Raw genomic sequence first — 12,096 nt, 5'->3', positions numbered from 1 at the left:
AATATCAGGATTTAACTCATTTGTATCAAATATTGAAATAAAACACTTGATCTTAATATTGAATAAAATATATTTGTCGGTTTTATAAAAGCCGAAGGCATGATGGTTGTTTTAATACATTTTGCTGGAGGGGAATCGATAAAACTCACAAAAAGGCACCAACTTATGGAATCTGCCGAAAAAACGGGAACGATCTCGGCTCTGAACATTCCCAGGATGTGGGAGAAGGTTCGCCTGAGTAGCCTGACGCTCCACATTCACTCGGCCGTTTCCAGGAAACAGATCCAGAAGGTGGCTGCCAATGCCCTGAATACTGTCCCGGTCCCGGGGGGGCAGGAACACCTTTAGATCCGGTCATCCAGACGCTGCAGAACCCGTCTAGAACCGGGTCAAAATTCCTCCACAAAGATCTGCCATGTCCCACAATCCTCTCCGTTTCATCTTTGTACACGTAGCGAAGGATTCTGCTCCGGTAGAGCGGCGCGGTGCTGCAGCGGTCCGAGGCACTTCTGTAAGGCTCCGGGAACGCCAGGAGTAGAACCGGGACTGGACTCGCAGTTCCAATGTGAGCCAGCTCGGTTCCTTCTTAGTGTTGTCTCTGTGTGGGTCGTGAACCCAGCTGGTGGTTCTGACAAAACCTGAAGATACATTTCATTTTGTTCGGTTTAGACGTTTAAGAAGCTCTCGGCACTCCGAGGTCGCTCCGCCCACCAGGAACGCCATTCTGCTCCGGAACCAAAAGACTGAAGGTTCTACTTTCTCTAGAGCAAAGTTCCGGCCGATCCGGAACGCCCGGAGCTGCTGCTGAGCCTCCCACAGGTGTGTGTGTGTGTGTGTTAGTTTTGGAATGTGTGTGTGTTAAGAATGTGTGTGTGTGTGTGTGTGATAAGAATGTGTGTGTGTGTGTGTGTGTGTGATAAGAATGTGTGTGTGTGTGTGTGTGTGTGATAAGAATGTGTGTGTGTGTGTGTGTGGCTCAGCAGCCGGCGTGCTCCAGCGACAGCTGCGCCGTGGCCTTCTGGAGCTCTGCACTGGTGCGGCGCTGAGTCGGCGCCGGAGGCAGCATCAGGCCCAGGATCACTCCTCCTCCTCCTCCTCCTCTGTTCTCCTCCTCCTCCTCCTCAGCACGGACCTTCTTGTCCTCCGCCTCGTCCCGGTCTTCGTCCGCCTCCATCTTCTGGTCTTCGCTCCAGCGGCGTTTGAAGCGGAGTTTGGGCGGGATGCAGCAAGTTCCTCCGGGGCTGATCGGTGCCGCCTGGCCCGGTTCGCTCTTCAGGCCCATCAGAGGAGCGGCCGAGCCGCTGCTGCCAGGAGGAGTAGCAGGAGTCTTGAAGACCTCCTCGTCGTCGTCTGGGTCGTCATCGATGTGAGGAGGAGGAGCGGCTGACGGGCTGCTGCTGGTTCCGTCAGCCTGGTGGTTCTGGTGATGGTGGCGACCGCGAGCTGAGACAGTGAAGAGGTCGCTCTCATCATCTTCATCATTCTGATTCATCTCCTCTTCCTCGCTGATGTCAGTCACCTCCACGTCTTCCTCCGACAGGTCCGACACCGGTTCCACCTGGGCAGGGAGAACACCTTCAGAACCTTTTACCTGAACATTTCAGACTCTGAGTAGAACGCAACTCACCTTGATCTTAGGAGGCCCTCCTCCCGGGACGGAACCAGAACCTGTAAATGAGGCGGACTGCAGGGAGGAGGAGGAGCCCAGAGAAGACCCCGCCTCCCTCTGCTTGCGCCCGAGCGGGGGCGGCTGCAGCTTGAACTTGAAGGGCGACGGGTGGCCTTCCTCGCCGCCTCCCGGCTGCTGGGCGAGTGAGTGAGGGAGAGACATGGGGGGGGCGTGGAGGTGATGGGTGGGGAGCTTGTCGGGGGTGGGGCGGTGCGGCTGAGGGACCACGATGTTGGGGTAGTGCAGGAAGGCCCGCGGGCTCAGGTGGTAGTTGTACACGGACTGGGTGTGGGCCTGCAGGTAGTGCTTCATGTCCTCCGGGTTGAAGGAGAAGTGGGAGCCCATCATGGGGGACGACAGGGAGGGGGAGGGGGTGAAGGGCAGGTGGGGGGTGGGGGTCATGGACAGAGCTGGGGACAGAGTGGGACCCAGGAGACCTCCGTGGCCAGTCAGGGGGGAGACGGGGAAGGGGGACAGAGGGTCTGGGTGGACCCTGGGAGCAGGTCTAGGGAGCCCCGCGGGGTGCTGCCCCCCCCCATAGACCCTGAACAGGGAGTCATGTGGCAGGCGAGGGGGGAGGAGCCCCCTGAAGGCTCTGTCGGGCCCCATGGCGCGCTCCTCGGCGCCGGCGGCCTCCTCCAGCTCCGAGTTGGTGGAGGTGCCGTCGCTGCAGTCGCTCACAGAACCGCGGGCCATGCGGCGGGCCACGGCGCTGAACACCCCTGGGCTCCGCAGCTCCTCGCTGGAGGACAGGACCTCCGACGGCGTGGAGGGGGGGAAACGAAAGTGGGTTCCTCCGGTCGGAACAGGGGGGGCGCTCTGGGGAACCCCCCGACCTGGGAGGAGGAGGAGAACAGGTTTGGGTTAAACATCTGGATCAGAACCCAGCCCACCAGACTGGGGCTGCTGGTTCCTGGCACCAGAACCGGGAGGAGTCAAATGTAGGAAAAGTGGTTCTGGTGCCATCATAAGCACGGGCCGGGCTTTTTCCAGAACCGCTTTTATAAAAACACACGTCTGTCGTGTGTGTGTGTGTGTGCATGTGTGCACCATCATATCACAACATGTCAGTGTTGGACACACACACACACACACACACACACACACACACACACACACACACACACACACACACACACTATAATTAAAGCTTCGTGCTGCACTTATGTCACCCAGAGTCTGACGCTCCATATGGGCCATGTTTACTCTGTGTGGCTGGGACCAGAACGCCCCCGCGCGCGTGTGTGTGTGTGTGTGTGTGTGTGTGTGTGTGTGTGTGTGTGTGTGTGTGTGTGTGTGTGTGTGTGTGTGCGTACCAGAGCCCATGTCGATGAAGGGATAGTTGACGAGGACGAGCTTGTTGAAGTTGAACTTGTAGGTGAACCTCTTCCCTTTGGTCTTGTGGAGGATCCGTTTATTGTAGTAATACCTGAAAACAGGAAAAAACACTTCCGTCATTTTCCCAGTTTTGATTCCAAACATTCATGAAATAAAATGTTTGATTCTTCTGGAACATTAGTCCAAAAGCCTGGATGTCTCCTAACCCCGGTTTCACACTGAACGCATCGGCGGCGCGGAACGTCGGCGCTCCAAATAGAATCCATCTTAGTTTCAAACCAGCGGGAACACGGCAATTTCCAGGGTTCTATTTTTGCCGCGTGCCGCTTCTGGGATGCGTCAACTTCCGCAGTTAACATAGGGCTAGAGCGGGAGTCACACACGGTTTCAGTGTAAAATCACTAGTAAATTTCAAAATAAAAGTACCGGAGCGATGCATACATATGAAGCTTACGTGGGGCCCAGCAGCTCATCGTTCCAGAAGGGCAGCGGCGCGTTTTCACGGCTTTACTCCTGGCAGTGGAGCGCAACATCATCCATCACATCAGACGTGAATTCCTTCTTTTTGGTCTAACGGCAGATTGCAGAAACAAGCCGTGACCAGAAGTCTCGAGGGATCGTGTGATCAAGAGTCCAGCAAACAGCGTGAAAAGGACCGCTTTGAAGTTCGCTAGTAAACCGTTCCGCTGCCGTTTCACGCCACCGATGCTTCCAGCGTGAAACCGGCGTAACGTTCCTCCGGTGCCCCGCAGGGCCTCCCTCTCGGCCCGCTGGAGCTCTGAACCCCAACTAAGCATTAGGAGTGGAAATTCAAGTCAAAGATGTTGTGTGTGTGTGTGTGTGTGTGTGTGTGTGTGTGTGTGTTTGGGGGGTTAGGATGGGAACCCAGCTGAGTGAGAAACACGAGACTAAACTGCAACATGAAAGGTTACACACCATCGGTACCAACGACACACCTGACAGGTGTTATATCTGCACAGGTCATCGGGTCATCAGAGCTTAAGCTGTATAAACACACAGCTGTTCACATTCCTGTTACAGTCCAGCGTTCCCAGTAGCTCTAGAAGCCTGAGGTTTTAATACGCTCATCCAGAGACTCTCATGTTTGTGGTTTCTCTCCAACAACCGTGGCCCAGAGGGATCCCGGATGAAACTCAGTGTGTCGTAACAAATTCCCATGGAGCCCGTCGTATCCAGGCCTAGACGTGTCTGCTGCCCCCTGGTGGAGGATCTACAGGTTTATGTTGTTACTGGTTTATTAACACCACAGTGGAGTTTTAAATGTGAATATGAACACATGAACAGGCTCTCATTGAACCTGGACATCCCATTAGGGCCAGTTGTTCTACTACACTAGTAGTACTTTTACTTTCGTCTGACGTACAGCCGAGTAAACAAGCTGCTCAGAACATTAGGTGTAAGCCCTCAGAGGGACTGAAGGAGGTGAGGCATCCATTCATCCAGGTGGCTCCATTAGCAGGAGAGCATTAGTCATCCACGCCGTGTAAAGGAGTGAATAGGCAGCGGCTGGCAGCTCATCTAAAAGGAACAAAATGGCTCCGAGTGACTCAGACGCACTCAAGTTTCTTTATGTGAAAACAACTCAATCAGAGCGCCTCTTTCAGCCGGACACTTCGCTCGCTCAGCGCATCAACTCCAGGTGGAGGACGTACGGAGCGACGGTGATGCTGGCGGAGCGGAGCGGCTTCCCTGCAGAAACGTCAGAATCATTACAAACTCAAACTGGGAATAACACCGCTCCATTACAGCAGAAGTCCGATGTAAACATCAGAGGAGAGGCGCTCGCTACAAACACCCTCAGTGATGGATGTGAGTCACTCTGGTCAAGCTGAACTCAGCCTGGAGGGAATATTAGTCACGGGAGATTGCTACAATGGAGGAAAAGTGGAGCAGGAATTATGGGACCAAGAGCTCATTCAGTCCTCCGTGACTCAACGAGCGAAGGGCCTCGAGCCCCCCATGGTCACGTGCAACCCCCCCTCAACCACACACACACACACACACACACACACACGAAGGATGACGACATCGGCGGTGAGTAAACGTGTAAAACCACATCAGGTCCCATTAAAGCACTTTCCACTCACAATTCTGACTCACGGTGGTGAAACTGTTAAAAGTTCAGTTTTGCATCTAATCATCGTTTTGTGAATAATAAGATTTGTTTTTGGGTTTAAAAAGTCATTTAAGAAGACGGACTAATATTACAATAAAATATTCCTAATTCTGACCTCTGCTTTCTTATAGCCACTAGGGATGGGTACCTTTGACATTTGAATCGATACCGGTACTTAACGGTACCAGTTTTCGATACTTTTGAGTGTTTATTTTTTTAATTCTCTTTTATAATTAAATATATATTTTTCTCAATATATAACCATATTTGATAAATATCACGATAAATAACATACAACTGTTTGTATTTTAACATCGTCCTTGTAGTTTTATAAGCTGATAATTAAACTGAAGCAAACATCTTTACTGTGAACTAAATTTACTGTGTATCTTCATTTCTTTTGCCGTCCTTTTTCATTTGATTTTTCGTACTGGGAGGCTAGAATTTCCGAGGAGAAAGCGAACGCACCATTAGCTGATAACAACGGTGGCAATGGAAGCTAACATATCAAGCTAACGTTATCTTAAACAGTTTATTTAGCTGCTGGAGCAGATTAAAACGATGATGCCTCACACTTAGATCGTTGTCGCTGGTTTCATCTTCACCCAATCACCCGTCGCATTTAGTAAAGTGAAGCCAAACTTTAGAGCGCGTTCATGTTCTTCTAGTTGGGAATTCGGAGTTCTGAGGAGAAAGCGAACGCACCATTAGCGAAACGGAAGCTAACATATCAAGCTAACGCTATCTTAAACATTTTATTTACCTACCGGAGCAGATTAAGATGAGGATGTCTCACTTAGATCGTTGTCGCTGGTTTCATCATCACCCAGTTACCCATCACATTTAGTGAAGTGGACCCAAGCGTTAGCGTGCGTTCTTTCTACCATGCTGCTCTGTTTACAACTCGCTCGCAGCGACCGACGACATAACGCTCTTGCGCATGCGCAGCTGTCTAGGCAAGTTCTCGTTATGAAGGACGGGTACCGAAACGAGGCACTGTTTCAAATGACGTGAATCGGTGCTCAGTCGGTACTATGGAATTCGGTTGGTACCTAAAAAAGTACCGAATTCGATACCCATCCCTAAGCCACACTATTCCAGTGTTCCTGTAGAATAAAGGCAAGGCAGCTTTATTTCTACAGCACACCACACACAGAGGCAATGCAATGTGCTTCCCATTAGCAAGAACACTAAAACCAACGTGACAGAAAATACTATTTAAAGCTGCTTTCCGGAGTTTTCCCTTTCAGAAGTGATGTATGACTCATCAGAAATGTGTAAAAGCGATTGTCTCATCGTGTACTGTGATCAAATGTAAGCGATACGTAGGGCTACACGATATATCGTAAATATATCGTCATCACGATGTCAGCATGCACGATATGCATATCGCAAAGAACAGATAGATAAATATCACAATGAACGGTCAGCTCAGATGTTTGCTACACATAACGCATTCTGTCAAACGGTAGCATGATGTTTTTAACAAATCAAACAGAGCTCTTCACCCGTTTGGCCAATCAGGTGGGTTCTCATAGGTTAGATGCCCGCCCCCGAGGCGGACGACACTTAATTCTGATGGTTAGCGAACACCCGAGTTAGCTTTGTTCTGCTCTTTATGGTGATTCTGCTTTTCCCGGGATCCACGGATCACCTTTTCTTTTCTTTTCCCCTTTCCTCACATCGTTTGCTTTTCTCATCGTTATGATTTTTTTATTTCTCTGTTTTTGTTCCCAAGTTAAGTTTTTATTTATCGCAAGTAATATCGTCATCGCAATATTAATCACTGTTATCGAATACCGCAGGTTTTCCTAATGTCGTGCAGCCCTAGCGGTTCGTCTTTTTTTTTTTTTGCTAACCACGCCCCCTGCCCCGCAGAACTCCGTGCAATAGGAAATTGAGCGGCGACCAGAACTAACCAATAGCGTTACCCCCAAATTCCACTACCTCCGCTACGCTCCGGTCCGCCTCCGCCTTCCGCAGCCGCTCGCTTCCGAACTCAACTTTTACTGGTACCCGCTCTACAACGGCTCCGCTCCGGTGCGGAGACCTGAGGTGCGCAAACAGGCATGCGCGGGATTTTCGAGATCTTGCGATACAGTCCAAGCAATAAACGCGGAAGTTAGATCCAAACACCCGTTGTGTGGGAGAAGCATCGACATGAACTGTTTAATCTGCCCATCATTTGTGTTGAGAGATCAGCAGTTTGGATCAACAAAGTGTGACTACTTTGATAGTGGAAACTGTATTTATGGCTTCCTTTTGTGCATTTAAAGTTCAGCCGCCATTGATAGTTGTTAAAAGTTGTTAAACCTGTGCATATGAAACAAAAAACGCTTTTTGTTTATCGATTTATTGTGAAAAACGGAAGTTGTGCATGCTCCTTTTCCTGTTGGGCCGTTGTGATTCCGGTTTTTGCCGGACGGCGGAACAGAGGGCGGCGCACTGCCGGAGCACGGCCGCAGTAGTGGAATTGCTCTGATTGACTACAACGGGACCGGTTTTGCTCCGGCGTTTGTGCCGGAGCGGAGCGGAGGTAGTGGAATTTGGGGGTTAGACTACCGCTAACTTGCTTCAAGTTTAAGGAATACCTCGGCTGATGCAGAGTTGATGAACTTTTCACGGACAAGTAAATCTCCAACATATAAATACGTGAGAACACAGCATGACATGAGAATACTCGTAAAAGGACGTGTTTTAGCCGTTTGTCGGCTACAGATGCACGTTTATAATCAGAAACGTGAAGTCGCCAGAGCAACAGATGTTTAGTGCGATAAGCTTGTCAGCCACTAGATGGTGCCATCGGATAAGAGAAATACTCCGGAAAGAAGCTTTAGAACAGCAACAGAGTGAAAGGCTGAGCAGTCACAGCGCAGAAGGTGCAGCATGAGAACAACGGCTGATGAAAACATGAAGGTTTTCAGTTTTGATTTTGAAAGTTTCTAGGGTTCACATTCGAGGTCACGAGGAAGCCGATTCCATCTGTGAGCAGCTTCACCCTGTTTGGTTCTGACCCGGTTCTACCAGCTGGCTGTTTCCTCAGGATCTCAGAACCCTGCTGGGCGTAGATACCTGAAGGAGATCCTACTTTGGCCCAATGCCACTGAGTGATTTATGAACTAGTAGAAGCACTTTGAAATAGATTCTGTGGTTTACTGGTAACCAGTAGAGATTTGAGAACAGGAGTGATGTGTTCGGTTCTCCGGGTTCTTGTTAAGACTCTAGCAGCAGCGTTCTGAATAAGCTGCAGTTGCTTCACAGCTTTTTTTAGACCCGTCAAAAGATCACTGCAATGGTACAGCCGTAACACTTTAAGGAGCACAAATTAACCATTAATTAGCTGCCAGTTAATATGCATATTAATGGACTACTAAGTCTGAACTAGTCATTATTAAGCACTTATTAAGAGCTTATTACTAATGCTGTAATTCTAACATTAACAGGCCATAAATGAAGAGTTTTATCAAAATAAGCCATTCATAATGGTTTGTTAACTGAAAGTAAAGGTTTGTTGCTGATTAACACACATGCTTATTAGCTCTAATCAATATGAGGCTTTTAAAGAAGTAATTCAAGGGGAATAGTTAATAACCAAAATCATTATGTTCTGGTATTATGTAAATAAACACTAAACTCCACATGTTAATAGAGCCTAAACAACTGTCAGTTAACCACTCGTAAGCAAGAACATGTTCCCCATTCTAAAGTCAGATTTTGTTCATACCTAATTACTAGTAGTTAAGTGTTAATTAACCACTTAAAGGCAAGAATATGTTCCCCTTGAATTACTTCTTTATAAGACACATATTGATTTGAGCTACTTAGTGTGTGCGTTAACCAACAAACCATTATGAATTGCTTATTTTGATAAAACTCTTAATTTATGGCCGGTTAATGTTAGAATTAAGCTCTTAATAAGTGCTTAATAATGACTAGTTCAGACTTAGTAGTCCACTAATACGCATATTAACTGGCAGCTAATTAATGGTTAGTTTGTGTTCCCTAAACTAAAGTGTTACCGTACAGCCTGCTGGAGATGAACACATGAATGAGCTTCTCTGGGTCTTGTCTGGACATGAGACCTCTGAGTCGTGCTCTTTGATGCAGATGATAAAACGCTGATCTAGTTATAGCCTTAATGTAACCAGTGAAGCTCAGGTCTGAATCGGTTAGGACACCAAGATTTCCAACCTGGGTCTTTGTCTTTATTCCTCTGGAGCCGAGCCGAGCCGAGCAGTAACCTCCATCCCGTCCTTCTGACTTCCAAAGACAATAACTGCAGTCTACTCTTCGTTTAACTGGAGGAAGTTTGACTGCATCCAGTCGTTAACTGGGTCCAAACACTGACAGAGTGAGTCTAGAGGACTGGTCACTGGGTGACAGAGCTAGATAGATCTGGGTATCATCTGCATAACTATGATAGATAATGTTATTGTGTATGACCTGACCCGGGGGGGGCATGTAGAGACTGAAGAGCAGTGGTCCAAAGACTGAGCCTCGGGGGACCCCACATGTCATGGTGATGAGCTTTGATTTGTGATCACCAATAAAAACAACATAACTCTGTCTTCAAGATAAGACCAGAGCCAACTGTGGACGGTGTGAAGTTCCTCACACGAAACTAAAGAATCCGGTTTTCCTTTTGTGAATGAATTCATCGGAATTATTAGAGATTATTTTGAGGTGATGTTTCACTAAACGATGAGAACTTTTGTTATTTTCTCGTCCAGATTTAATAAACCCACATCTTTTCATGTGGAGGTGAAACCGAAACAGAGGATGCAGCAGACCTCTCCCCCTCAGCTCACTGGTGAGTTTATCAACAACGACCCCAAAAGTCTGCAGCAGAGGGTCAGAAAGCATCTGATCAATGCACGAGGAACATCGCTGGTGTTAAAATTACTTAAATATTTAGAGATTTTTAAAAAGATGTACTTTCACAGATTAAAACACACACACACACACACACACACACTTCAAAGTCTCTCAGAAGCTTCAGTCACAGATGATGAAGAAAACTTTCTTCAGATGAATCATTTAACACCTGGTTTCATATAAAGGTAAAAAAAACACAGGGAAGAAAATTCCTCTTTGATGTTAAAAGATCAAAGAGCCACAAAGTTGTCCTCCAGCAGATTCACTTCTCAGCGTGGTGTCATTGGCGGGATCACCAACCGGAAAGCCGCATTCACACCGAACCAAAGATGGGAACCAGTGTAGCGAACAAAAATCCTGGAGTCTAATCGGAGCGTTTACGCCGGCTGTGGTGCGAAACATACCGGATGCGGAGCTGCAGAATCTTTCTGCACGGTTTCTACTTTTTCCAGATTCCGCATGTGGATTGTTAGGAAATGAGACGTGGGCCAGCGAGGTGCATCCGTGTTGCATCATTTAGCTTCTTCTGCTATTAATGACGAGAGGATGGGTGTGGCTTGTGAGTACCAGCTGTCTACCTGTGCGTTATCGAGTGAGCTTACGCGACCTCGTGAGCAACAGCCTGGAGACGCAATGCAGCCGATGTAAATGGAAGTCCGTCTGGAAGGTGCACAGGTTCCGATCTGCATCTGTTCCGTACTCTGTGTAAATCAGGCTTTATTAATCTGAGGTTTGGGTAATTTCTGAGCATCACAGATCAGGGCTGAGGGGTAAAAACGTGTCCCATGTATCGATAAAAGCACTACTGCTGATTAAACCCTGCAGCTTGTTCTCTGTAGCGACACCTGCGGTTTGGGAGGGGAACTACAGGAGCAGATAGATAATCCTCATCTTTTACTGTGTTTCTGTAAAACAATTGAGACAAATAAACGTGGAAAACAAAACAGTTTAGTTCAGACCAGGTAGAAGAGCTAACGGCTAGTCTGAGTGGAGCCGGAGCCAAAACGTTCCTCCACCGTAAAAAACAACTCCTTACTCAAAAAGTTCAAAGCAGTTCTCTTTTACATACCACCTTAAATTCCACGTTACCCGGTCATTTGCATAGAGTTCTGTGGTTTCTGTGGCAGAAATGGATCTGGTTGGGAAAATGAGTTAGGGAACTATTCTGAATCCACTGGAAGTACCATGAAAATCTCGCCTTGGGTCAAAAAGGAATTTCCCTAAAATAGAAAACTTCAGGAACAGAATGAACTCTGCGGATTCAGGCTCTTTCTGACGAGCTTCACAGAAAACTCGTCCGAAAAAATCAGCTGATTTAGGATTAAAAACACGTTTTTAGTCTATGGAAAAGCTCACCCGTTTCTCCAAACAGAGGCTGTTCGAAGAGCTACTTAGACCTTTTCTAACTTCAAAACATCTGAAGTGAGTCTAAAGCAACACAAGTTTAGTTTTTTAATCACCAGAATGATGATTAAAAAACTCTGGGGAAATGTGCCCATAATGCTTATTTTTACTTTTCAGGGGCTCAAACAAATAAATATAAAAGATGAAAAAGAACCGAGAATGAATTAAATCAGCAGCTAAATCAGTGGAAAGCATTATCGGTGGGACTCGATTAAAATAATTAATCTAATTAATCAGGTTTTCTAATTAATTAATCTTGATTAATCACATTTTAGTTGTTTAAGAAAATTTGCACCTAAAGCATTAAAAAAAACCTGTTTCAAATAATGAGGTACAAAATCAAACAATAAATGATAAATGACCCGCACTTGTATAGCGCCTCTCAGAGTAAGGACTCCAAAGCTCTTTACACGACAGTGCATCATTCATCCATTCACACACACATACACACACTGATGGTGATGAGCCACGATGTAGCCACAGCTGCCCTGGGGCGCGCTGACAGAGGCGAGGCCAATAGACACGGACATTATTATTACTGGGAAATCAAGCTCTTAAGATTCATGAGAAAAATCCCTTTCAACTGTATTTTGATTCAAAACAGGAAAAGGTCCGTGTCACGGCCTCCGTGGTTTTCAGGAAGGAGAAGCGAAAGTATTTTCTCAAACACGGC

General features: G+C 47.3%; 1 protein-coding gene across 2 annotated transcripts in view; it reads right to left on the bottom strand.

Moving 5' to 3' along the window:
- Positions 1-891: 891 nt before the first annotated feature.
- erf (Ets2 repressor factor) overlaps positions 892-12,096 on the bottom strand; it is a 29,296-nt gene continuing 18,091 nt past the window's right edge. For both annotated transcript variants that reach the window (XM_054745381.2, XM_054745382.2), the window contains exons 3-5: positions 2,986-3,098; positions 1,628-2,505; positions 892-1,558 (exon numbers count right to left, since the gene is read on the bottom strand). In XM_054745381.2, coding sequence (XP_054601356.1) covers positions 977-1,558; positions 1,628-2,505; positions 2,986-3,098 — 1,573 coding nt within the window. In that variant the 3' untranslated portion in view covers positions 892-976. The remainder of the gene's footprint in view (positions 1,559-1,627; positions 2,506-2,985; positions 3,099-12,096) is intronic.

Source organism: Nothobranchius furzeri, chromosome 19 (assembly GCF_043380555.1).
Source record: "Nothobranchius furzeri strain GRZ-AD chromosome 19, NfurGRZ-RIMD1, whole genome shotgun sequence".
In the NCBI taxonomy this organism is placed as follows: domain Eukaryota; kingdom Metazoa; phylum Chordata; class Actinopteri; order Cyprinodontiformes; family Nothobranchiidae; genus Nothobranchius; species Nothobranchius furzeri.
This window is presented reverse-complemented; position numbering and strand designations above follow the sequence as displayed.